The sequence below is a fragment of the Morus notabilis genome, unplaced genomic scaffold (genome assembly GCF_000414095.1).
Source record: "Morus notabilis unplaced genomic scaffold, ASM41409v2 Scaffold1688, whole genome shotgun sequence".
Lineage (NCBI taxonomy): Eukaryota > Viridiplantae > Streptophyta > Magnoliopsida > Rosales > Moraceae > Morus > Morus notabilis.
The window spans coordinates 24,015-50,578 of NW_010368044.1; the positions used below are offsets into that span (position 1 = coordinate 24,015).

At 31.9% G+C, this 26,564-nt stretch overlaps 1 protein-coding gene across 1 annotated transcript; it reads right to left on the minus strand.

Moving 5' to 3' along the window:
• LOC21387046 lies at positions 1–24,845 on the minus strand. Its single transcript, XM_024176064.1, has 50 exons — positions 24,662–24,845; positions 21,958–22,102; positions 20,520–20,591; positions 20,232–20,303; positions 20,036–20,107; positions 19,632–19,703; positions 19,349–19,420; positions 19,175–19,246; positions 18,955–19,029; positions 18,600–18,671; positions 18,418–18,492; positions 16,583–16,645; positions 16,378–16,449; positions 15,297–15,350; positions 15,158–15,202; positions 14,956–14,999; positions 14,366–14,745; positions 13,889–14,090; positions 13,537–13,557; positions 13,315–13,440; positions 13,065–13,183; positions 12,774–12,984; positions 12,376–12,613; positions 12,130–12,280; positions 11,540–12,003; positions 7,492–7,546; positions 7,133–7,283; positions 6,829–7,000; positions 6,368–6,439; positions 5,606–5,677; positions 5,450–5,521; positions 5,273–5,344; positions 5,080–5,151; positions 4,906–4,977; positions 4,750–4,821; positions 4,530–4,604; positions 4,370–4,441; positions 4,206–4,274; positions 3,940–4,008; positions 3,551–3,616; positions 3,397–3,432; positions 3,241–3,278; positions 2,739–3,121; positions 2,467–2,665; positions 2,072–2,209; positions 1,838–1,956; positions 1,513–1,723; positions 1,187–1,424; positions 942–1,092; positions 1–648 (listed from the first exon to the last, which is right to left on the minus strand). Exons 1-50 carry the CDS (start codon positions 24,768–24,770, stop codon positions 220–222), a joined length of 6,273 nt encoding a protein of 2,090 aa, XP_024031832.1. The 5' UTR covers positions 24,771–24,845; the 3' UTR covers positions 1–219.
• Between the last annotated feature and the right edge of the window lie 1,719 nt (positions 24,846–26,564).

Genomic DNA, 26,564 nt, shown 5'->3' on the forward strand with positions numbered 1-26,564 from the left:
TATAGAAACCTTTTCAAAAGCAATCAAAATCCAATTCCAATATGAAGGACCAATCATATGACTTTCCTAAACTTTTGTGAAAACAAGATAATCTGTATGAGTGCATTATTTTAAACATGCCAAAGCTGCAATCACTGGCCTCAATATTTTGGGAGGTCTAATACATAATCTTTTAATAGGTCTGCATAATAGAATATTTTCTTCACTTACGCAAGAAGTTCAAGAGCTATGCTTTGACGTCAAAGAGGATATGCTGCTGTTATTTACAGACTCCGGATTGACATTGTAGAGATCATGACTAGAAATGGTGACAGACTCAGGATTGACCTCGTAGAGATCTTGCGCAGATTGAACGAGGCTCTGCGATTCAGTCAGGCTACGTTGTGCCATCTGATCGAACTGCTTTCTCAAGGCTGTAAACCTTAGCTCATCGCCATAAATACTTGGATCCATGATCAAGTCATGTACCGCGGTTCGGCCCTCAAGCATGCTTACAACTGCAGACATTATAGGCCTAAGTGCAGGCGATTGATTTGTGCATAATATGGCTATTTTGATCATTCTAACTGCCTCTTCCTTGTTAAAATCAGACCCCAAGTTTGGATCCACCAGCTCCATTAAATTCCCTTGTTGTTGTAAAACAAGGGCCTGAAAAGAGAAGATCAAGAATGAAATATGCTTTGTAATTGTTGTTTAGCTCTTATTACTAGTTCAAACCCAAAACAATAAGAAATTTATCCACGTTTAACATATTAATATTTTACTTAGTGTCCGATTAATAATAATTAACATATTAAAACCAATGTCGAGTATGACTGGATCAGTACTCAAAAGTCAGATGACCAAATTGAATAAGAACTTGTAAAGAAGCAATTTAATGATGTGTTTATAGTTGTATAAATTAAAAGGCCAAATGGAGAATAGAATTTTCAAGTTCTTACCCAATCCACTAGGCAAACATAGTTTTCATTTGGTCTATATTTCATGTTACTCGTCCCAGCAAGAATTTCTAGTGCAACAACAGCAAAGCTGAAAACATCTGCTTTATAGGTCAAGTAGCCCCATAATGCATATTCTGGTGCCATGTATCCTCTGCACCAATGCACATTGTTATTTGTCTAGCAGCTAATCATTCGCATATCATACACACAAACACGCGTCAGTTGGTAAAGGAAATTATGCTTACATAGTTCCAGCAATTCTTGTGCTAATGTGGGTGTTCTCTTCTTCATCAAGCTTGGCCAAACCAAAGTCGGAGATCTTAGGATTAAGGTCTTTGTCAAGTAGAATGTTGGTAGTTTTGATGTCTCTATGAACAACTCTCAGTGTTGATTCCTCATGTAAAAAAGCCAGGCCTTTTGCTATGCCTACACATATTTTATGCCTTGTAGGCCAATCCAGATTCAATCTGCCATCATCCGGACCTACAATCAAATTAAAATCTTATTAATAAAATAATACAGTTTTGTTTGTTCTTATTCATGTATATATAGGAAGACTTTTTAAGCTTACCAAATAAAGCGCGAGCAAGACTATTATTTTCCATGTATTCATACACCAAGAACAACTGATTCCCTTCAATGCAACATCCGTACAGTCTAACAAGATTTGGATGGTGTAAACCAGAAATCATGCCTATTTCATTTACAAACTCGCGATTTCCTTGCCTTGATTTTGATGAAAGTTGCTTTACTGCAATTATGCTACCATCCAACAATATACCCTACATTGAAATGAAATAACAAGGAGAAATATTCAAATGACAATGATGGTAGAGTAAAAGAAAATGATGCTAAATGATTTTTTTTTTTATTTTAATTTACTCTTTACACAGTACCTTGAATACAGATCCAAAACCGCCTTCTCCAATCTTATTTATTGGATCAAAGTTGTTAGTAGCAGCTTTAATTTGTCTGAATGTAAAAAAACCAGTTTGCAAGTCAAGCCCTCTGAGTTCTGTTCAAGGAAGGAGGTTAGTGTTTAGTGAGTGTAAAATGATTATGACTTTCTTATTTTGGGAAAATTTATTATGTGAAGTGCCTGTAATTTCTAGTTTATTTATTGCTGATACCTTTTTCTCTTGATATGCTTCCTCCAAAGAAGCCTTTCCACCAAAGAAGGCTTATAATTGCAAAAATAAGTCCTAATCCTGAAATGACAGCACCGATTGCAATAGAAATCTTTTTTTTTTCTTCAGGAGGCTTGAACTCTGCATTGGAGAGTATTAGTCAATGACATCCACTATAAGATATATTAGTTATATGTTCTAACACTTCCCTCATGCGTCGGATGCAATCATTAATGCAAATCTATAGGGGGCTTGATTCGGACCTTCTTATCTAGTACCATGTTAGTTTATCGATTTTTCCAAAAGCTAACTTAAGCTATTAAGAGGTGGTCACAAGTTACTAATCTCATCATATTAGATTTTTATTAGGCCTACAATGAACTAACTTCTTGACTTACCAGAGTCCATAGAGATAGCTGATATAAGAGGACCATATGTTCCCCTCTTTGGGGCAGATGTCGTTCCTTTCCCGGACCAATGAAACCGGATCTCCAGAATCTTATTCTTGACCTTGATTTTATTGAATTCCTTAATGACAACCTTGTCAACCCCGCCTGCTTCCTTTTCAATGTTAAAGTCCTTCAGTACCAATTTTTCCTGCAACAATCTTGTATATTAACAACCTTATTCTACAGCATAAAACATTACATTAAGATGCAGGTTGAATTACCTGAATGTAAACATCAAATAATCTCCTTCCAAGACTTTGGAAAGATCTATTGTCTCGAATAATGATCTCTGCAAAGTGAAGCTTCACTGTGTAGTTTCCATTCGCCAGACAGCGCGCAAAATATGTTAGAGAAAGAGCAGAGAGACTGCCTTGAGTGTACAATTCAGAGTTTTTCATTCTGAGTGTAGATACATTCTTTGCTATATAATCTATTGTCTGGTTTGTGCCTACATCCAAGAACTCTCCTGTTGTACTTTTGTCCCATCTACCATATTTTTCAGGTTTGAATTTCGCTTCACCGCCTTGGTTTTGATCCTCTTCATATTTCAATTTTCCAATGGTGGTTTCTTTTCCACCACAGTTTATGTGTAGTGAATAATAATCTGTACAGAAATCGCATTTGAATTACTGTATTAATTATCTTGAGATAGACATAAATGCTAATTGTATTAGTACCATACAAGCAACTTGTTAGTTAGGAATGAAATCAAGTGAATAGTACCTTGTGTACATGTGTTACTTAGGCACTTTGCTAGTGATCTTTATTGATGAAACGTAGAAGAAAAAAAATCAAGTCAAAAGTGGGAGAGTAAAAAATCAAGTCAAAAGTGGGAGAGTTTTAACTTATATTATTGTCGGAAGATCATTAGAAACCTACAAGTTGTCTTTCGAAGAAAAGCTTCTGAACAAATTCCTGATAAAAAACCATTAAAGAAAAGGGTTGATCTGAGAACAGCTAGATAATAAAGGGAGAGAAGGGGGATAAAAAAAATAAAAAAAACCATCATAACAAGGAAGAACAATCTTCTTACAGTGATTCGCTGCAAGTGGATGGGATAGAGCTTTCAGAGAAGTTATTATAGGAAAGATCTGTTCTCCTGCACATAAACATGATTATCCCTTACATCTCTTATCTCTTATATACCATTAATTGTGAGAAAACTATATTTTCTTCTAAGAAAAAAGCTCTTTTTGGACTAAAATGAGCTCACATCCATCTTCATGTTGTCGTACTGAGCAAATTACAAACAAAAGCTCTTAGAAAAAAGGGGTTATATTGTTCCACAAGCATATAGCAGAATGGAGTAAAAAATATATGCCAAGAAGAGGTAATTAAGAGAAGAAGCACAACTAGTACAAGGAACGTTCTTCCATAACAACTGAACTAATAGGTCAAATGAACTTAGGTTGGAGAACGTACAACTTGGTATCCAATCTCGTTTGTATCCATTCTGGAAAGGGATCACTGAGCAAGTTGCTTGTCAAACATCTGTCCATTATCAAGGATCATAATCACATTTTGGAAACGCACACTTGTATCATTACTGTCAAAAAACTATATACAGAAGAACAGAAAATTTCAGGGAAAAAAAAAAAAAAACCCCCCTTTTTAAGTAATACGACCTTCCAAGATATAAGGATGGAAGCAACGTATGCCTTAAAATCTATGCTAATATCAGTTCTTACATTTTCTCCAACCTCTCTAGATATTTCAAATCAGGAATATGACCTTCCAATCTGTTAAAGCTGAGATCTCTACAATACTCAAAAAACAAAACAAAACAAAACAAAAGTTAAAGAACATAAAAAGCATGTTCGGAAATTAAGGGTGAGAGGAACAAGATATTTACAGCTTTTGGAGTTGTCTCAACTGAGATATGAATGGAGGGATATTTCCGTAGAGATTACAACTCCTCAACATCCTGTTTTATGAATAAACTTCAATGTTACGCTCAACTGAGAGTCCCTTTAAATACTACAGCATTATAACACACCATTTGAATGACTTACAATCTACTCAGGTTTGTCATTTTCCTCAAGGAAGGAAAATTTGAGCGCTGCGCTCCATTCAAATCGCTGATCCTTCTGCAAAAAGTTGCATCGTGATCGCGATAATTAATTACTAGCATGAAAAAAAAAAATCTTTTCCTCACATGGAAACCTCCTTAAGCTTTCTAAAAAGAATTGTGAATTTAACTTGGGAACTATGAGCATAGGAGAAAGGACTTACAGTTGAGTTAAATTAGATAATACAGATATACTAGAAGGGATTGGCCCCTCGAAACCACTGGCTTGGATTTCTCTGTTAACAACACAAACACATATAGACTTACTTGAAAGATTGGATAGACTTACATATAGAATGAGTGTAAGGATTTACACTAACAATTTCTCAAGATTTGGCCAATGGTGGAAAACATCGGGTATTCTTCCCGTGAAGTTATTGCTACTAATTCTACTGCATGTTGTGAAAATATAAACAAAAATATTTAGGACATGTGTCAGAAAAGATGCATGATTTTTTTCTTCTAGAAGTAGAAAATTAAGTTTAAGAATTTACAGTTCTTTCAATTTGGATAGGCTAAAGAGAGCCGAAGGCAATGATCCGGTGAGATTATTAGAATTAAGAATCCTGCATCGCCAATGAGAAACTTCTTATGTTATACAGAGTAAATAGTTCTCATTACACAAAATATAAGAAGAAAACAAAAAGTAGCAGAAGTACTTAAAGGAGATAAAGGAATTAAACTTACAGATTTACCAAGTTAACCAAATTCCCCAGCTCAGGTGGAACGGGGCCTGAGAACATGTTGCTCTCTAAGCTCCTGAAAGTATGGCCTTTATCAACTACATATATTTGCACAAATAATTTTACCAAAAAAAAAAAAAAAACCTGGTTGACAATTGAGAGAAAAATACGTATATCATACACATATATGAGACTTCTAATGTTTCCCAAGTAGCTAGGAATCGTTCCCGTTAAGTTGTTCACATTGACGGCCCTGCATTTTTGGTGCAAATTAAACCAAAATGTCATTGAAATTTGACACACAATTTTAAAGTTACCAAGGTCATGAGTTGTTTACAGGTATTCCAAGTGCTTCATGGTAGCCCATTCCCTTGGTATGTTGCCATGGAGATAGTTCCTCGTGAAGTCGCTGTAAAAACATTATGGTCATGTTTGGTAACTTTTATTGTGTTATAATGTCATATTATAATACGGTGTTTGGTATCATAACGTATTTTATAAGGGGTTAAAATGAAAAAATTTAATAATTTTGGGGTCAAAATGCAATTTTTAAAATTTTTGGGATCAAAATGAAAAATTTTAATAATTTGGGGTCAAAATGAATTTTTTAAAAGGTTTGGGGTCAAAATGGATAAAAATTTTCAGATCAAAATGTAATTTTATAAAAGTTTTGGCATCAAAATATAATTTTACAAAAGTTTTGGGGTCAAAAATGTAATTTTTAATAAATATAGAAATTGCGTTGTGCCTCCTAAATTTTTCAACCATTATAGGCTCCTGCATGACCCTATGTTAACCCGACCCTGACATCTAGTCGTGCCTAATCCCAACGTGAATAATTGATTCATTATAAAATAATACAATATAATACGCCAAAAATGTGTCATATATAACAATACGACATAAACTGTATTAATATAGCATCTGTATTAGGTTACACAATATGATGGTCACACCAAACATTATATTGTTGTTTAATTATATAATACGGTACTCTAATACGGTTAAAGAAACATGTCCATATATATGTACTAAAATATATCAGAAAGACCCAAGTCAAATTTCTGTGCATGGCAGCTAGTGCAAACATTTCCCTTACACTTGTTGGAGGTATGGTAACTTAGCAAGAGATGGAGGAAGCACTCCATCAAGATCCTGCCCTTTAAGAAATCTGTATTACATAATGAACAAGTTTGGAAAAAAAACTTAAAGACCAACACAGAAAGTAGATGTGAAAATTATGAAATTCAAATTAAAAGGATTCGAAGTGAAAACCACCTACCTAACCAATTTTCCTAAAAGCTTGAGCTTACGGAAGTACAAATTCAAATTTCAAACTAAGTTCCAATACATGTCGAATAGAAATTTCTAAGTTACTGATTCTTCCAAACGTTCAAGCTGTGAGAAATTATAGTTGGTCAAAGTTTTTTTTCTTCTTCTTCTTCTTCTTTTTTTTTTTTTTTTTTTTTTTTTTTTTCTAATTGTCCTGTCCTGTTTTCAGTTCATAAAATTTGGATAAAATAACAACCATAACAAATCCAGAATCTAAAAAGTGCTTACAGGTGAATAACGTGGCAAATTCCATTGCTGCAATTGCAATTGACAGTATTGTTGTACAATGGCATGCCATCAGGCATTGGTGTGATCCATATTTTGTCTTTACTGCAGGGGTTTATGCTGAAGTTCCAGTCTTTCTTCCCAACTTCTTTAGCTATTTCTTTTAGAGCTTCCACTGTCATAAGAATCCCAAGATCAAACTCATCATGGAGTTCAGTTATACAAAAACAAACATATATATCTATATATATATATATATAATATAGTTTGTTTCTTCTCATCAAATTAGGCAGCAAAAACTACTTACCTTCATCAGCGTGAAGTACTTGAGCGTGTGTTAACAGCACTCCATTGCAACTCCACAGAGTGATAAAAAGTAGAAGAAACCACCACTGCTTGGCAAATAACATTCTTATAATTGTTTGTGTTCTCAAAAGAAGAGTTTTGCAAGTATTATACTATTTATATAATTCTCTTGTTATTGGTTTTTTATTATCCTCTAAAGTACTTAAAAGAGAACAATATTAGTGTAATCAAATGAATGCAGAGAGTTATCATATATATAGATCCAAACTTTATGAGTAAACTTGTTCTAAAAATAGTTTTCTTCGTGGACATCAAAGTTTGCTATTGACACTTGTAGAAAAAAGTGAATTCAATGCATACATTAAAAGTAATTCTGGGTCCACCGTATGATTTATGCAATAAGAACCGTTCACACCTACATGGGCATATATGCAAATTGAAGACAAATAACATTTTTCATCCAATTGATTAGTACTCGCTTTTTTTTTTTTCTTTTTTTGGTTGGAAAAAAACAATTAAGTGGCTTCTCAAGCCAAGGTTGATGCGTAAGTATATTCATTTTACAACTCAAATTATACTTAAGCTATGACTTGAGTTGTGTATGTGAGAAAAAAATACTATAATAAAAAAATTAAATTTAAATTTTTATAAGTAAAAATACTATAATAATAAAACTTAAGTTGTGAAATGAATAAAGATTGAGAAAGGATAAAGAACCAATTTAAGTTAGCTGTGGAAGATAGCGACTGCACAACGTACAAATAGTTATTCTTCAGATAGTCCAACTTTTCATACATTATATTTGATTGTATTCTCAAAAGAAGTGCTTTTATAAAAAGTATTTTACCATTTCTATAATTCTCTTGTTATTGATTTTTATTATCCTCAAAAGTACTTAGATCAGAGAATAATAGAGTAATCAAATGAGTGCATCGAGTTATTATCATATATAAGTTAATGAGAGCAAACTTGTTCTAAAAGTAGTTTTCTTCATGAAACGAAGTTTGTTATTGACAGACACTTGTAGAAATGCAAAAAAAAAAAAAAAAAAAAAAAAAAAAAAAAAAAAAAAAAAAAAAACAACTTGTCAAAAACAAAATCAACTGTCAGTAGTACGGTGATCAAGACACATGATAATTAATTACTTGTCTAGCGTGTTCATGCAAGCAAGTCAAACTTTTCGTACGTTAAAAATAATTTTGGGTCCACAGTATGATTCAAGTTATGCAAACGAGAACCGTGCACATTTTCATCCAATTGATTAGTACTTTTTATTTTATTTTATTTTCATTTTTGCTCAGAGAAATAATTTATTAGTTGCTTCTCAAAGTCAGGGTTAACGCCTAAGTATACACTGAGAAAACAAAAAGGGCCCAAGTTAAGCTAGCTCGGTGAGATAGGGACTGTGTATGAAGCTTTTCAACCATTCAACACGCAAACTTATAAATGCATACCAACACCAACGTACAAGTAATTTATATTCTTTAAATAATTGTACTCTCATAAAAATTAATGGATTTTACAAAATAAAAATTAAAATACGATCAACTTCCTAATTGTTATGAAAGGATGTAATTAGTTCTACTTTTCCTCTTTAGACAGCCTTAATTACCATATAAAGCATTTAGTCTCAGAATAGATTTATGGGTTCAGGAAGAAATTTTAAAGCTAGCGAGATTGCTATTTTCCGTCATGGCTAATGTTTTGGTAAGATCTTTCTTAATTCTTGTTGTGACATTGAATGAGCAAATTAATGCATATAAAGGGTATGTTTGTTCACAAATCAAGTTAAGAAATTGAGTTGTGTATGTGAAAAAAAAATATTATAATAAAAAAAATTTGAATTTAAATTTTTATGAGAGAAAAGTTTAGTCGTCACTTGAGTTGTGAAATGAACAAAACCTTATCTTGATCTTATGCACATACATGGATTTAAATCTCTTGTTTAATTTTTAATGTCTCAAATAGTGTCAAACTAATAATCATAATTTTTCATATCATTTAGCGGACTTAAATAATAAAGATGTAAAAAATCATTTAAAAGATATTTTATCAATATTTTTAAAGATGACAAAATAAGAAGAATAAATCTCTTTTTGGTAAATCAAGAATTCTGCCTAGTTTTCAACGTCCTCCACATAACTTTTGGCTTATTCAAGTACGACACAACACAAAACTAATCAAAACTCTTGGTCTAGGGGCATAGCCTGGTCTTTTATTTTTGTATTTTTAATTTTTGGTAATTGGGACTGGTTTTATTGTTCACACGTTGATTGTACACATTTTCGGTCTCTTTGGTAGCTTTTTTTTCTTCTTCTTCCTTTTTTTTTTTTTTTTTTTTTTTTTTTTTTTTTTTTTACTTCTAATCGTATTTCTCCTAGGCCTATTTCATTCGTGGTTGAACTTTATAATTAAATGTTCCCGAACTGTTCTTGTCTGCTAACACTTTAACAGAAAAGTTATTATCCCAATAATTCACATTGATTCTCTTGCGTAATTTGTGTCGGCAGGCAGAATACTTTCCTTGACTCGGGACAGTGAGATGCATGCAGGTCAATTGTGCACAAAAAAATAGAAAAATAAGTAGCTGAATATATATATTTAAAAAAAGTGGTACTAGTGTTGACATCTAGAGTGCATTAGTAATGACTTTTAAAATGATTTTATTTTTAATAAAAAATAAAAATGAGATTATTTTGAGAATTATTTTAAGATCGATTCTGAAATTATATTTAGTTAGTTTTTTAAGAGATTATTTTAAGTATAATAAAAATGTAAAATCGTGTTTATTAATTAATATATTATAATATTATTGATAAATACTAAAAAATAAAAACAGAAACGTGAAAATAACTTTTAACTGTTTTCTAATTCCTTCACAAAAACTATTTTTACTGTTTTGATTTTTGTTTTCAAAATATTTACTAAACAAACGTCGTTTCGTTTCATTTTCATATTTTACTTCTCGAAATGTGTGAAAACCGTTTTCAAAAAACGATTCCAAACACGCACCTAGTTTTAACCCCTTCCTGCACTAAGTCAGTAAAGTAACCCCTCCACTTATATCATATCATATGTAATCTAATTTAATCTAATAAATATAAAAAAGTCAAAACTCTTTTTTTTCTCTTACATCTTTTTTTTTCTTTTATAATTTTATCTTTATTATTTATATTTTAATTTTTTATATTTTTTATGAATATTTCTTTACATTTTAAATTTTTTGTGTTTTCTAAAAAATAGATTTTTCTCACTTTATTCGTATTAAAATAATTTTTTCAGAAAGAAAATTACAGAATTTAACCTTAAGAGTATATAAATCTCAACTTTTATTTTTTTTATCAATATAATTATTTGACCAAAAAAATTATTAATATAAAATACAGAATAGAAATCCTGATCCATGCAATTTTAGAAATACCTTTTTCCTAAATTAAACGATGCCCAAAAAAGCCTTGGGAAACAAAACGGAAGTTGGTCCGTCTGGGCTTGGAAGCACAACAAGATCACAAACAATCAAATTGGCAAAGAAATCCGGGTGAGACCACTGCCATTGTATGACAGAGAAATTAGGCTAATTCCAAGGCTAGACTGCCCACTTTTTTACACCAATGATATGCTTAACACATAATCTATTAATTTGTCTAACCTTTAAAACGATGTTCATCCACATATTTGGATTGAGCCATCAATACAATTAGGCTTTGAACTGAACATAATATATGTTGGGCAATTTAATCAGAGATCAGATTCTAGTGTAACTAGTTCTAGATGAGTTTGGTTAGCTGGAAATTGTAGAGGCTATTCAAGCTCTCTTATGAATAGTTTTCATTATTCGAATTCTCTTTCATTTCCTTGTAGGATCCAGATCTTATGTCTAACTTTTAATGTCCTAATCGGTGTCTAATCAATCGAATAACACATCATCATCTCATGATAAGCATAAAAAAATTAGTTAAAAAATAATTTAAATTTTTCACATGATATAGCATAATATAATTGGTTACACATCATTTGAAACACTAAATTTAGACAAGAAATCTATATCATTCTCTGTAATACCCCAAGCTCTGTTCTGAATAGTTTTAATTTTGTAAAGGTTAAATTCACCTCTTAAAATAATTCTCTATGGGATCTATATATGTTTGTACTCTTTTATATGTTACAGACTTGCTTTGCAAGATAAAAAGTACACTAAGAAATACACAACCCAATATGAAACACTACAACATCATGCAAATTTACTACACTATGAAATCAAACACCATACTATACTATAGGACACAATACAATACAAGCTATTGAACATGGCTAAAGATTTTCAAGTCTATCTACTCATGCGTAAAGTTCCTGGCCCAAAGAAAGAAACGGAAGTGTAACGCCGTTGTTCTTTTGAAGTTAACGCAACATTGAAGAACTATCTGTGACATCAGAGAAGAAATCACTATTGTTTGCAGACTGGAGATTGATCTGATAGAGATCATGGCCAGATATAGTTAAGGATTCTGGATTCATCGGGTAGAGATCATTGGCAGAAGTACTTGCGGCGGGTTTGTTCAAATTAAAATCGGAACCTTGGGTATCAAGTGTATTCTTGTTTTGAGTTTGTTGATAGTAGGCTTTGAGGCTGTTAAATCTCACATCATTTGTCAAAACATCACCGTAAATACCAGGATCAGAAACCACTTCCTGAACCGTGGTTTGCTCTTTGAGCATGTCGATGACATCGGACATTGTAGGCCTCACCATTGGAGATGCATTGGTACATAAAAGTGCCACTTTGATTACTCTTTCAACCTGTTCCTTGTTGATTTCGCCTAGATCTTGATCCACTATCTCCAACAATTCTCCTTTCTGTTGCAAGACAAAAGCCTGCAAGAGAATGAACTAATTAAGATCGACCACCAAAAGTTTTAATTTTTTCATATAAATGGATAAGATTGATATCATGCAGAAAAAAAAAAAAGCATAAACGTAAACAAAAATTTCCTTCCTTACATAATCAAGAAGGCAAACACATCCATTTTGAGGCCTGTAATTTGTATTACTCTTCCCACTGACAATTTCTAAAGCAACCACCCCAAAGCTGTACACATCTGCTTTCTCAGTCAAATAACCCCATAGTGCATATTCCGGAGCCATGTATCCGCTAATAACATAACAATACCAACAAAAAAAGCAGAGCATTCAATATTTTGTTAGCAAACTCATCCAAATTACTTGTTTTGACAAATTCTAACTCACATAGTTCCAGCAACTCGGGTACTAATGTGGGTGTTCTCATCTTCATGAAGCTTAGCCAATCCAAAATCCGAAATCTTGGCATTAAGATCCCTGTCGAGCAGCACATTTGTTGCCTTGATGTCTCTATGAACAATCTTCAGAGGTGACCCTTCATGAAGAAAGAAAAGACCTTCGGCTATTCCAACACATATGTTGAACCTCGTTGCCCAATCCAGTTTTGGACTACTTGTTCCTGGACCTGCATATCACACCATTAAGGCCGTAATGTTGTTTAGTGCCTGCGGCCAATCAATTTAGGATGCGCTGAGATTCTCTGATATGATTTACCCTTTTAGATTTGCATAAAAAAAAAAAAAATAACGCGTGATAATCTCGTGAAGAGGAAAATTGTAACTAACCAAAAAGTGCACGGCCAAGGCAATTATTTTCCATGTACTCGTACACAAGCAGTAGCTCGTCGCGTTCAATGCAACATCCATAAAGCTTCACTAGATTTGGATGCTGCAAGCCAGATATCACGCCTATCTCAGTTATAAATTCCCGATTTCCTTGGCTGGATTTTGAAGACATTTTCTTGACAGCAATGACTGTACCATCTGATAACTGACCCTGCATAGTAGTTACACTCAACCAAGTTAAATCTATATCTTCATATTTGACATGTAACAGCAAAGGCAAGCTCAACTAACCTTGTAAACACTTCCAAAACCACCTTCTCCAATCTTGTTTTCGGGACTAAAATCGTTAGTCGCAGCTCTCAGTTGTCTCAAACTAAACGAGCCTGTTAGCAGCTCTAGTCCCGTAAGGTCTGACCACAAAATTGGAGCAATCGTCAGGCAATATTATGCGAGAAACTCGTTTTATAAAGAAAATGATTTCACCATCTAGCAATTAAGTTAATGACATTTCAATCAGTAACGCGAAATTTTTTGCGTGCACCTGCAGATCTTTCTCTTTTGTATTTATTCCGGCGATATCTTCTCCAAATGAGGACACCAGTTACCAGGGAGAATAGGCATAAGACTGAAGCAATTATAGCAGCCACAAAAGATTTCTTTTTATGTTCTACAAATGGGAGAATGTGGGAAGGAATCAAACAACCAGCACTAATTAAAGGAAACAAGAAAAACTATAGTAGTACACACTAATTATATTAGTCACCTTCACAATGAGATTTTGAACCTGAAAAAGCAAAAACCAGAAGCGATGTTCAATACATGACATTACGTTACCAAAACTATATGCTGAAACAAGAAGACACCTAAATATATATTTTTTTCAATGAACTGATGAGAGAAGCCAACTAGTATCAAGGCGCAAGAAAACATTAATTTATTTTATTTTTTGTAAAACACGTGGATATTTCTTTTAGTGATAAACACTATAGTACTATAAACGTGTAATTTTGCCAATATTAACTGATCATAAATCGAGCTGAAATTGTCTGTTCTACAAACGTGAATCCTAACATATATATATAATGACTGTTAAATTTGAAACAGCAACAACTTACTTGGACAGACGGAAATAGCAGATATAAGAATACCATAACTTCCCCTCTTAGGAACGACAGTGGTGCCTTTTCCAGCCCAGTAAAAGCGAATATCCAGGGTATGATCGATCACACTCACATTGCGATAGTGCATTACAACAGCTTTATTACCAGTTCTATTGGCTTCCTCTTCTATATTAAAATCCTTGGACAATATCTTTCCCTGAAAAACAATAGAGAAAAAGAAACTTTCAGGTTTCTTGTATTTCAAACCTAAAATGCTAAGCAAAACAAAAATCAATAATATCATTGTATAATTTATTCCAAAAAAGTTATAGCTCTACAATTTGTTAAAATTTAGTTTGATTCGCACTCTCCAAAAAAAATAAAAAAATAAAAATTCTGGCGCCGCCACTTAGTAGAAGACTATTCATTGCTTTTTTTTTTTTTTTTTTTTTTAAAAAAAATATATATATATATACTCAATTATAAGTATACCTGAATGTAAATGTCAAATATTCGCCTCCCAATACCGCTGTAATTTCCAAATATGATCTCCGCAAAGTGCAGTTTCACCGTGTACGTTCCGTTTTCTAGACAAGCAAAGTAGGTAAGAGACAACGGAGATATACGTGCTGTGTTATACAATGATTCTGAATCCCCAAACTGCTCCTCAGTTTTCACAATATGACTAATCGTATCACCATCGTCATCCATGAAATCTCCGGTGCTACTAAACCCCCAGTATTCTCCAGAATTGTGACTCTTTGCACCGCCATATCCATCGGTTGTGTCCTCCTCATACAGAAGGCTACCATTGGCATTTTTGACTGTTACACTCGGCCCACCACAATTTATATGAAGCGAAGATTTGCGGTCTGTCACGATTTAACCAAGATTAATTATGTCATCATATTACTAAATGTCCAAACCTTCATGACTTTTCTTTCATTCAGAAATACTTAAGTAATTATAATCCTATTTCTTAATGAGTTAAAGAATGCACATAAATACGACGTTTATCGTTATACTTAGTAATATTTTTTTAAGGAAAAAAAAAAGATTAAAAAAAAAGTACAAAACCTTACATGTTTGGCAATTGAATGTAGGCGAGCAAGGAAGAAGGCTCTGTCTGTTTGAAACGAGGAATGGAATTTATAAGACATTAATTGATGCTAACCGGTCGAATAAATATGGACACTTTTAACAATTGATACGAAAATTTCATTTTTTTAGAAAAAATAAATAATAAAAAATAACGAACACGCAATTAGAGAATAACAATCTTACTGGCTGTTGAAGGATGAAATCCGATACGTGTTTACTCTGTCCAGCCTGAAAGATTTAGAAAAGAAATTAAGCTACATATGCAAGCTACAAATATAATTAATATAAGTGGCAATCTTGAGAGCGTATTGTCAGTTATCACCTTGCCAAATTGCATGGGGTGTCTGACCAAGAAAAGTTATTATAGGACAGATCACTGGAAAAGATAGAAACATTAGAAACCTTTACACGCACTTTTATTTATGTATTTTATTTATTTTTTATATTCATAATTATTTTGTGCATGCATGTAGGACAGATGTGTAATTCGTTCAATAATTATTGTTTATGTAAAACAAATTTAATTTATCGACAAACTATTGTTACACCTTTTTTATTATAATCTTTTTTTTTAATAAGAAAAAAACTTTATTGTAAAGAAAAGAAAAAAGTTTAAACAAACCAAAATATAAAACAGCTAAGCAAAATATAGAGAAACCAAATCAAAAGCAAACAAACCCAAATTAATAAAATTGCGTGGCACTTTTGGTATGTGATACACTCGCAGTTTCTTAAAATAAAGAAATATATATTAAGAAAAAATTGAAACTATAATCTGAAGATTGACTGTCTTTATGATTGTTGTTGAGACTACATCATGCATTTTCTTTTCAAACAAAAAAAAAAAGGAAAATTTATGCTGCCAGGGGGATATTTCCGGCACCGTACCGAGAGATACGATAATTTGTGAAATTTTACGTTAAAACTTACAAATTCAAACAATAAAATTACAAACTCGAACGACAATTTGTAAAATTTGAATTTTACGAGAACTTGCAAACTCGAATGATAGATCGTAAAATTTAAAATTTCACAAATTATCATTTGAGTTTGCAATTTTATCGTTTGAGTTTGTAAATTCTAACATAAAATTTCACTATCCCTGTACGGTGCCAGGAAAAAGTGCCCCAGCAGCATAAAACGACCCAAATAGGATAAGTTTGGTTCATGAGTTTAAACCATGGTTTTTGATTTTAACTTTTGAAATTCAAATTTTTTATGAAAAAAATAGTATTGTAGCGTAACCAAGAACCATAATTTAAACCATATACAATCCTCGTAAGAAACATCATCTAAAACAATTGCAAATCGAATGCAAAAAGGAGAAATAATTATGGTCATGACGAGCTACCAAAAAAAATATATATTTGAATTGAAATTATGCCAATAATATTAGAACATACATATCGTCAGTCTGAGAATTGTCAAGGAATGACTCGGGTACTCTTCCATTGAACTTGTTGCTCGTGAAAAACCTGATAATGAGTTAATAATATTTCAGCGAAGACTTAACTCAAATACGGTACGTAATATAAAAGCAACAATCACATAAAAAAAAAAATAAATAAATAAAAATTAGCGTCAAGAGTACTACTGCAGACTGCTTACATAAATTTTGCTGTGACGGACTTAGCATATGGTTCTCCTTCCAACTCATTAAAGCTTACGTCTCTGAGAAAAATTTCCAAAAGATGTTAATGTTACAGATGAATTTTGTGGCATGGGCATGTCTCAAATCATAGAAAACATGGAGGAAATAATTAATAATAATATATTATATGCACAACCAGATTCCAGCCAAAACAGAAAATGTATAACATGCAACCAGTATCAAGTTTAGAAGTATACTTACTATGGAGGCGTTTAGTATGGGATAATCTTTGAGTGGGATTGAGAATCTTCACACATTACTATGTTCGGTACAAGAGTTGTGATTTTTAAATTCTCAGAAATATCAATCCTATGGGATTCATTTTACCTTAAAATGGGGTAATTTGAATAACACCCAATATGGTGTTATTTATTTTCTCGGAAATGTGATTATCATACAAAACTCATGACTTAAACAAAAGAAAAGATAACTTAAATCAAAATTCATTCACTGTTCAAAGCCCCACCAAGACTCAAGACACTGTCGCATATCCACTACCATCGCAACCCCACCTCGCCAGCCGCCATCGAATCATATTTATGGGAATCTCACCATAATACCCAAACTCACAGCCCACCCACACCACCATCACCATAGATCTTGACTTGCCCAACACCACCACCAAACTTGCAGACCTGTCTCCAATACTCATCTATCGGCCGCTGGCCATCTCCTCCCCACCCCATGGCTCCGGTCACCGAGAAAGACCATGTCGTAGGCCCCCTTCTGTCTCAACCCCCGTCCCCCCTTCAATCGTTTCCTCTCCGTGCCACCAAATATGTCGGGTGGGAAGTAGCCGGATAGAGACCAACTGAAGAGGTCGAGCTTGACGACAAGGCCTCAGTCATCACAGGTGTTGGTGTATTTACTACTAATGATAATCATTTCTTTCCCATCAGCCATTAGGTGAGAAAGTGAAGCAATCATGATCTTGTTATGTAATAATTAGTGAGAAGACAAACCCGCATTGTCTTTTATGAATAATAACGTTTAAAGGAGAAATATTTGTAAAAAAATAAAATGAAAAAGAGGTTTGAATTTGAAAGGGTGATCTTGGGGGGAGTGTGAAGAAGGGAGTGATGATTGATAAATGAACAAGAACGAGGGTTTTAGCTGGCAATTGAATGATGAGTCATGCGGGGATCAGCGGGGCATTGAAACAAGGAAAGGAGCTTGTCAGAAAGACTATAGAGCAAAATCCTCACCAGTGTTTAAAGATCACATTAATTCTCTTGATCCCATTTGATTCTTTTTTTATTCTAACTGATTATTCATCTCTTGATAATTAACCCTATCAAAAAACACTGGTGAAGAGTGCCATGATCTATTGGTACTTGATTTTTGATTATTGATTCTTGATCCTTTTGAAGAACGTCCATCAAAGAGAAAAGAAAAGAAAAAAAAAAAAAAGGTGCTGTGAAGCTCATATAAATTTTAGCCTGATACTAAAAATTGATCTCTTGATCTAAAACCATGATGTGAAGCTCATGTGAACTTAAGTTTGACATGTTGATCCAATAGGTCCATTGATTTCTCAACCTCATTTGATTTTATCTGGTTGTTCCTTGATATTTGGACGAGGATTGATGGGCCAGCTCTAGGTTTTTGCACGAACATGAAGCGGTATAGTGATTTATCGGGACTCTCAATTACTTATCCCCTCTCATCAATTAAGTAAAAAAAGATTAATTAACTCGCCTATCAAGTTAAATTCCATTAAGTTGAAAAGTATTAAAAGAACAAAACAGCCTAGCCTAAACAAAGACAATCAAAGAAGGGAAATTTAACTTACAGCATGTTCATCTGAGAGATCATTTTCCAGATTTCATCGGGGATGGTTCCAGATAAATTCACGTTTCTCAATACCCTGAGGAACAAGTTTTCTGCAGGTTATCTCAATTGAAATCCGCAGCATAGAAACAGATATATAGTTGTATAGCGATAATTAATTGTCACAAACATATTGTTTCATACAAGTTCATCTCCGTCCGGTTGCTGCGTAGAGCCGGAAAGTCAGACTTCGGACCAGCCATATCAGTAATCGTCCTATAAAACACGAGTTAACAAACAATTAAGCAACTCATGATTCAACTTCTTTACAATTAAGGCCTCGTTCATTTCGCTCGTTCGAGTGAAGAACTTGAGTTAAAAAGTAAATTCATATGAGAGAAAACACTGTAGTAGAAAAATTAAATTTAGATTTTTGTGAGAGAAATAACTCTAGTAAAAATTTGAGTTATGATTTGAACTAACGAAATGAACGAAGCCTAACTCTATTCACTAAGCATGCGCTTAGTGAAATATATTCAACAAGTTAGTGTTTGCTCACAGCTCTTTTAAGTTTCCTAAATGTTGAAAAATCTCTGCAGGGATAGGTCCTTCCAATCCAGTTGCGCACAGTTGCCTTCATTTTGAGAAAATGTAAACGAAATGGGTCATAGATATACATATATATATATATATATATTTATATATGTTGAAATTTCCCTTATTATCTAAAGCTCTTGACATCAATAAAGTTTAAGATTATATATATAGAGAGAGATTACAGTTTGGTAAGTTGTAAGAAGTTCGCTATGAATTCTGGTATAGGGCCTTCAAAGTTATTATCACTTAGCCGGCTGTTATATCACAAAGCAAAAGGAATTTGGTCATGTTAAAATTATATTTAAGGTATACATACTATAAATATTGCACTGATACAAACAAATATCAGAACTTACAACTCCTCCAACTTATTAAGGTTTGCAAGAGTCTCCGGCAACCTTCCCACAAACTTATTTGAGGAAAAGATCCTAAATTTAAATTAAAAAGAAAAAAAAAACCAAAAAAAACAAAAATTTAGCTAGCTAGCAGCGAAAAGAAGTTATTTGTCTTAATTATAATATTTATCTTACATGAAAACAATATTAATGCTAGTCTTATCTCTTCAGTTTATTACTTAAAAAATATATATATATTGGGCAATAAATAAAAGAGTGGAAAATCTAGGTAATAGTTACATACAGGTGGGTTAGGCTGACCAAATTACCAAGCTCCTTGGGAACATTACCAGAAAAATTGTTGGCTTCAAAGCTCCTGCATTTTAGTTATTGACCAGTAAGAAGGGATTTGGATCTCCTTTCCAATTTTGATGTCAAACATGACATCTAACTAGTCACATTGTAACATGTCAATTTAACAAATTAAAATAGTTTAACCTTAACTTTTTCATGCTTTAATGTTTGGATCTGTCAAATGACGTGACATAACATAATTAATTAGACACCAGGTGAGACAAAGAATTCACAAGAATATATTATCATAAAAAACCAAAACAGACAAAATGGGTTTGCCATTTCCATGTGAGACAAAGAATTCACAAGAATATATTATCATAAAAAACCAAAACAGAATCTACAGAATCATACAGGTAAGTAAGACTGGAAAAATTTCCCCACTCTTTCGGAATTTCTCCTGATAAGCGATTGGCGGTGAGAGAACTGCACAAAAATTTTGTAGGTCAGCTCCATTTAGGAAAGATAAAACAAAACGACTAAACAAGAGCTAGATTTTGCCATGTTTTTTTACAACTCTTGTAATTAAGACCAAACGATATATACTTACATGAAGGTCAAGTTCTCCATCGTACTCCATATTGGCGGAAGTGAGCCGTGAAGAAAGTTACGGGTGAAGTCACTGCAAAGTCCAAAATAATGAAGTACCAATTCTCTAACATATATATATATATATATATATATATGATCACTACCAAGAAAATAAAACCGATATTCTTTTGAAGTGGATGGAATATGTACCGAAATATATAGCAACTGCTTTTGAGAAATCAACAAAGATATGGGTGGTGGAAAAGCCAATGGGAAGAAAAAAAAATAATAAAAAAATAAAACTTACACTTTTTTAAGATACTTAAGATTGACTAGTTCAGGCGGAAGCTTCCCCGAAAGATGTAGGTCTTTCAAACGCCTAGCAAACGAAGAAAAATGCTGAAGAAATATATTTTTACTTAACTAAATATCGCATTGATAGTTGGATGATATATAATTGGAAAATTTTTCTTGTGGAGGATATATTTAAAAAAGGATTATAGATATTTTCATTAGTAATCTCTTCTATATATATATATATATATATAAACATAATTTCATATTCTTCCAAACGTACAATGGCAAAGAATATTATTTATTTCCTTTTAGTAATGAAATTTCCCTTTATCAAAAAAAAAAAAAAAAACGAATATTATTTATATTATCAATATTAATGCATTTTCGAATTCATCCAGTTCTACAATTTTAGTTCACAACTTTCTTAGGAGCCAAATATAATGCTGAAACTTAAAGGGGTATTAGCATTTTGGTTCCCGAATTATGAGCATTGTGTTACTTTCGTCATTAAATTTTTAATTTTGACAATTAGTCACTAAATTTTTGTTTTTTAATTGTTTTGATCCCTGTAGCAAAATTGGTGAATGATTTCTGAAATTTAACACAGAGAATCACTTCCCAATCTAAATAACTAAAATAATTTTTACAGCAATACTTACACTAAATGAAAATATTCTTTTCATGGTTGTTAAAAACTAAAAATTTACATTTAAAGTAACTTTTTATATAAAAATTTCAGTTACTATGTATTGAAAGTAATTGTCTCAAAGAAATGTTAGAATTCCTTTCTCTAATAATTTTTAGTGTCATGGACGAAAGCTGTGAAAAAACCAAAATTCAGCTTGTAATTTGTTAAAAAGGAAAATACCTAAAACATCCCTTGTAGTTTACTTAAATACAACTTTTTTCCTCTTATTATATAAACTGCCCAAAACAGGCCCCCTTGCGTTTATAAAATCAATGTCAAAACATCCCCTGAGTCAATTATTATTTTTTAAATCCAAGATGATCCTTCCCAACCGAAAATACAATTCAAAAATCAAAACATTATTAAACCAAAATATTAATTAAAATCAATTTTAGAAAATAAAAAAATTCTCAAAATAAATGAAATATTTTTTTAATTGAAAAGTGAACATTTTTAAAATTTTAATTTATTGATACTTAAAAGAACATTTTATACGTACGTATAGGGAAGGATAATCTTGGTAATTTAACAATTTAATTGCTTCAGGAGGTATTTTATGACTGATACTATAAACATAGGAGTGTTTTGGCTATTTGAATATTAAAAGGGATAAAAGTGACATTTAGACTAAACACAAGAGTGTTTAGTTATTTTTCCTTGTCAAACATAAAAATTCAGTGCAAAAGTGAGATGATTCTCATAATATTGGGACGGATATTAGTGCTAACACCCCAAACTTGAAAGGTTAGAAACAACGTACAATTCGGTAATGTGATAGACACCGCTGTTGCCTCCAAGTTTACATGTAATATTCACATTTTTGGTGCGCTGAGGTCCGCAAGGGTTGTCTAAATTCCAAGTCGACCCTGACTCCATTGTGATGGCCATTTGTTGAAGTGTTCGTACTGCAAATTGTATAAGACTGCATTAATTCGTAAATACTAAACAAAGCAGAGATTCTCGGTTTTTATTTTTTATTTTTAATATTTTTCATAATTCATCCTGGGATCATAAGTGTACCTTCCAAAGCTAATAGCAATTTATCAATTAAAAAAAGAATTATTTTCATAAATACCCTTTAAATCATGTATCCTATTTTAAAAAATGTCTCTTAATTTATCAAAACATTTCAAAACACCTTTTAATATATAAAAAACATATTAAATTACTCATTCTATTTACATTCGTTTATAATCTTAACAGATCTCATGATATGACACTGATTTTAAAATATTAAAACTTAATTAAGCTTAAAAAAGATTAATCATTAAAAATTAATAAAAATATTCCGAATATAAAGATAAAAATTTAAATTAATTTTAGACCAAAAAAAACTCCAACAAGAGAACTTTACCAATCCCCTTCAACACTAGAATATGTTTCAGACGAAAAAGTTCACACCAGTGTATCGCAACATAAAGTGATCATAATTCACTCAGACCATTAAGCACTAGTCCTCAAGATTGACTTGCCAAAAAAAAAAAAAGCAATAAGAACATCAAGCTCAATAATGGCATCTTGACATCGTCAATAAAGTGAAATTCGTGAAATTGCTGGTAAAATATATTGCATCGGCTCGCGAGGGATGCCAGGGAGAAGGGAGATCTAACACGGTGGAGTACGGTAAAGAATAGATCTGGGCTCGTGGCAGCTTGACGGACCTAGGTTCGCGCAGCAGAGACGTGGGCTCGACGGGGCTTACACGGCGGATGGCCAGGCTTGCGAAGGGTTGCTGCGGCGAAGACGGGTCAGGCTCGCATGAATCTGGAATTCGGCGAAGGTGGGGCTCGACGCGGCTGCTCCGCCACAACGGTGATGAGGCTGGCCTGTGCTCGGAAATACTTCGGCAAGGTGACTGGTTTCTAATACAGATTAGAGCTGCCATTTTCATTTGCTGAGAGAAGAAGACGGAATTTTTGTTTGGGGGGGATTTAGTTTTGATAAATAATTAGTTGATTTATTTGATTTTTAATTGCTTTTAAGTTAAATTTCTTTTTTAAATTAATCATTATCTCTTTTATATATGTAATTAGAATTTGATATCTTTTGTTTAGTTTTTAATGACATGTCATGTTAGCAGTTCTGTTAAAATTTCTCATTTAAGATTTACGCATAATTTTTTACTCTAAGAGAGATTTTTTGTAATTTTTAAGATTTAATGCATTTATAAGTAGATATAGATAATGAGATTTTGTCAAATTATTATAAATTTTGGTGTTTTCTTATATTTTTTGTATTTATTTTTAAATCAATTCACAAATATCATTGAGTGTTCCCAAAGAGATTAATTTTTTAGTTGATGAATTTTTACTCGTCAAAACTTGGTCTCGTTCACTTCGCTGATTCGAGTTTAGAATTTGAATTGAGATATGATTTTATGTGAGAACTTTTTACTATAGCAAAAAAGTTAGATGTGATTGTTTGTGAGAGCTTTTTACTGTAGAAAAACTCGAATTCTAAACTCAAATCAGCAAAGTGAACGGGACCTAAAGGGTTGTTCTTTTGTATTTTTAAGCTATGATGACTTGAGTGATGATCTTAAATTAAGTTTGAGTTATAACTTAAGTTAAAGTTGTAACTTGAGTTTGTGTTTAGATGTACACATTTGAGTTATGATTTGAATTAAGAATCTTTTTGAGTTTGTGTTTGAGTGAATCAAAACTTAAATTTGTATTTAGATAGTATTTTAATAAAAACTCAATGGTGATGAAAAATTTTAATAGGGTATATATGTGGGATTTTATTCGTCTTTTCGTTACAAATGCATAGAAAAAAAATCATCTCAATCAGAAACTTGACTCTTATAGAGGTCATGTGTTCGCATTATTTTTATTTTTTTCGAGCTTTTCCTCTTTTTCTGTTTTTATTGTTTTTTTTAATTTTTTCTCTATTATTCTTTAGCAATTCATGTTTTTACAATAATCTTTATTAAACTAAATTTTTATTTTATTTTCTTTTAATTATAATAATTCCTTTCAATTATGTCCCTGTTTAAGTTGTTTTAAAAATAAAAAATAAAATAAAAATAAAAATAAAAATAAAACTCCTATAAAACTCCTATCCTCTTTTTTTTTTTTTTCTTCTTCTTTTTTTTTCCTATTGTCTTTTTATTCTTTTTCCTAATATATTCTTTAGCAGTTCATTTTTTTTTTTTTGTTTTTCAATATCCTTTCTTGAAATATTTTCTTTCTCTTACTTTCGTTTGATAAAAATAAATATTTTTAAATATGTTCCTACTTAAGTTTTTTTTAATCAAAAGCTCCTATATATAACTTTGTTTTATTACTGTGTGTGTTTTTTTTAAATACTTCTTTCCCCTCATACTCCAATTAATTAACTTGGCTTCCAAAGACGCTACATGTTATAATAGGGAACTAAACTTATAAAGTTATTTCTCACATACGAAAAATGAGAATAAAAGAAGGGAAAAACGAAGAAAACTTATAAAGTTATTACGTTCTGACCTTCATCAGCATGTAAGGATTGAGCAGATATTGGAAATCCAAAGCAAGTACTCCACAAAATACAATAAAACAAAAGACGCCCTTGCCTCTTCGTAGAAAACGTAAACATGATTGGAAGTGCAAAACTTATTCAATATTAATTAGTACTCTCATGATGCGAAGCACGAAATAAAGTATAGCACTATTTTTTTTTTTTTTTTTTTTTTTTTTTTTTTTTTTTTTTTTTTTCCTGAATTGGAAGAGCATGGCGCATATATAAATATAAGTACCTAGATCTTCTCCACCTTGTAATAGGACTTGGTTGCGATGTTGATTTCTCCACCAACTAAAAAAGACACAAAGCTCCACGGAATTCAGCACTCATAAATGTTGAAATGACTTGTCTTGGCGAGTCTAGAAGATGAGAAATATGTAAAAACAAGTGATGAGTTTCAAACCCCCTGTCCAAGTTCAATAAATAAAATAAATACATAAATAAATGAAAAGGAGAGAATGCTATTGAGAAATATTGTAAAAACAGGCTAATTTAACACACGTATATAACATAGTTCTCTTCCTTCAATCACCTTGTGAAATTAGACGATAATAGATTATAAAATTAAAACAAGATACGAGATGATAATAGATTATAATTTTATTGAGTGTTATACTTGAATAAAATAAGTATTACATGATTATTCAAATAATGTTACATTGAGAATAAAAATGGTTAACATTTGCTGGAACAGTACGGTTGCGGACTGAAGACATTCTCTAAAAATATTATTATTATCTGCGAAGTTATTATTCTATATTAAGGTATATTTTATATTGGAAATAAAATCCAGATTCTGCCAAAGAAATACTGTAGTCCAAAGTTACAGGCGGGAATTGCATATGCATATGTCCATTTCACCTTATCTAACTCAATATTCGTTTCTATTCGTGATCATAGATTGACTAAAAATCTGGGTCAAGTCCGGGCCCACTTATTTAGAAAGGTAATCTTAATAAATACTTATTAAAAGTATATGAATTAAGATTTTTATCATTTATTATTAATTCATAATCTTTTTAATTAAATAATTACACTAATAAAATAGTATTTATTAAAAAAATAATAAATAAAAATTTAGACTCATGCACTCAGGATAAATTCTTTATTTTTCTATTTATCTCTATCTATCAATATATAGGAGGAGGAAAAAGGGGTGATAAGAACAAAAACGAATTAATGTTTTGATTGATTTGCATCTTCCACAGATAATGAGTATAAACTCTTTCGCCCAAAAATGAATAAAGGTCAATTTCATCCGCTTCCGTTGATTTTCCATACATATCTTAATGTCCCCTCAATATTCAAATGACGTGCCACCTACATTTTATGTTCTTTGGAAAAGTCTCATTTTACACCCTCCATCTAACTCAGCCACATCACTTATGTTGATCAATTCAAGTTTTTTTTAGTATTATTTTAGTCTTTGTAATTTGTTCAACTAATATATATATACACACACACACACACACATATATTTGTTTATTATTTGAATAATGAAAGAAATTGATATCAAGAATAGTACGTAATTAGGACATTGCAATAAAGACACCCATTTATTTCCGAGACTTGAATCTTAAGAGCAGTTAGCTTGTATTAAGAAAAAAATCCATTTATTTACCCTAAAGGATGGGGTTGATTACTTTTGCCATAAAACTCATTTATTTCTTCATTTTGGTATTCTGGGTCTTTTTTTTTTTTTTTTTTTTTTTCCCTAAAACTTTGTGACACCCCAAAAACGGGGTTAGTGACATAGATGTTCGTTTAGAAATAAAACCGTTTTAAGAAAAATATTTAATCTTTTAAGTAATAATGAAAATAATTTCAAGGATGTAAATTTTGTAAAATTTCTAAACAAACCCATAATTT

Bases quoted from the DNA above. Each gene is read 5' to 3' on its own strand.
- LOC21387046 (XM_024176064.1), bottom strand. From the start codon at position 24,770: ATGTTTACGTTTTCTACGAAGAGGCAAGGGCGTCTTTTGTTTTATTGT. The intron at 20,304-20,519 runs GTAAGTTTTATT...TGGACTTTGCAG, and splicing joins CTTAAGTATCTTAAAAAAGT to TGACTTCACCCGTAACTTTC. The intron at 6,440-6,828 runs GTAAGCACTTTT...TATGTAATACAG, and splicing joins ATTTGCCACGTTATTCACCT to ATTTCTTAAAGGGCAGGATC.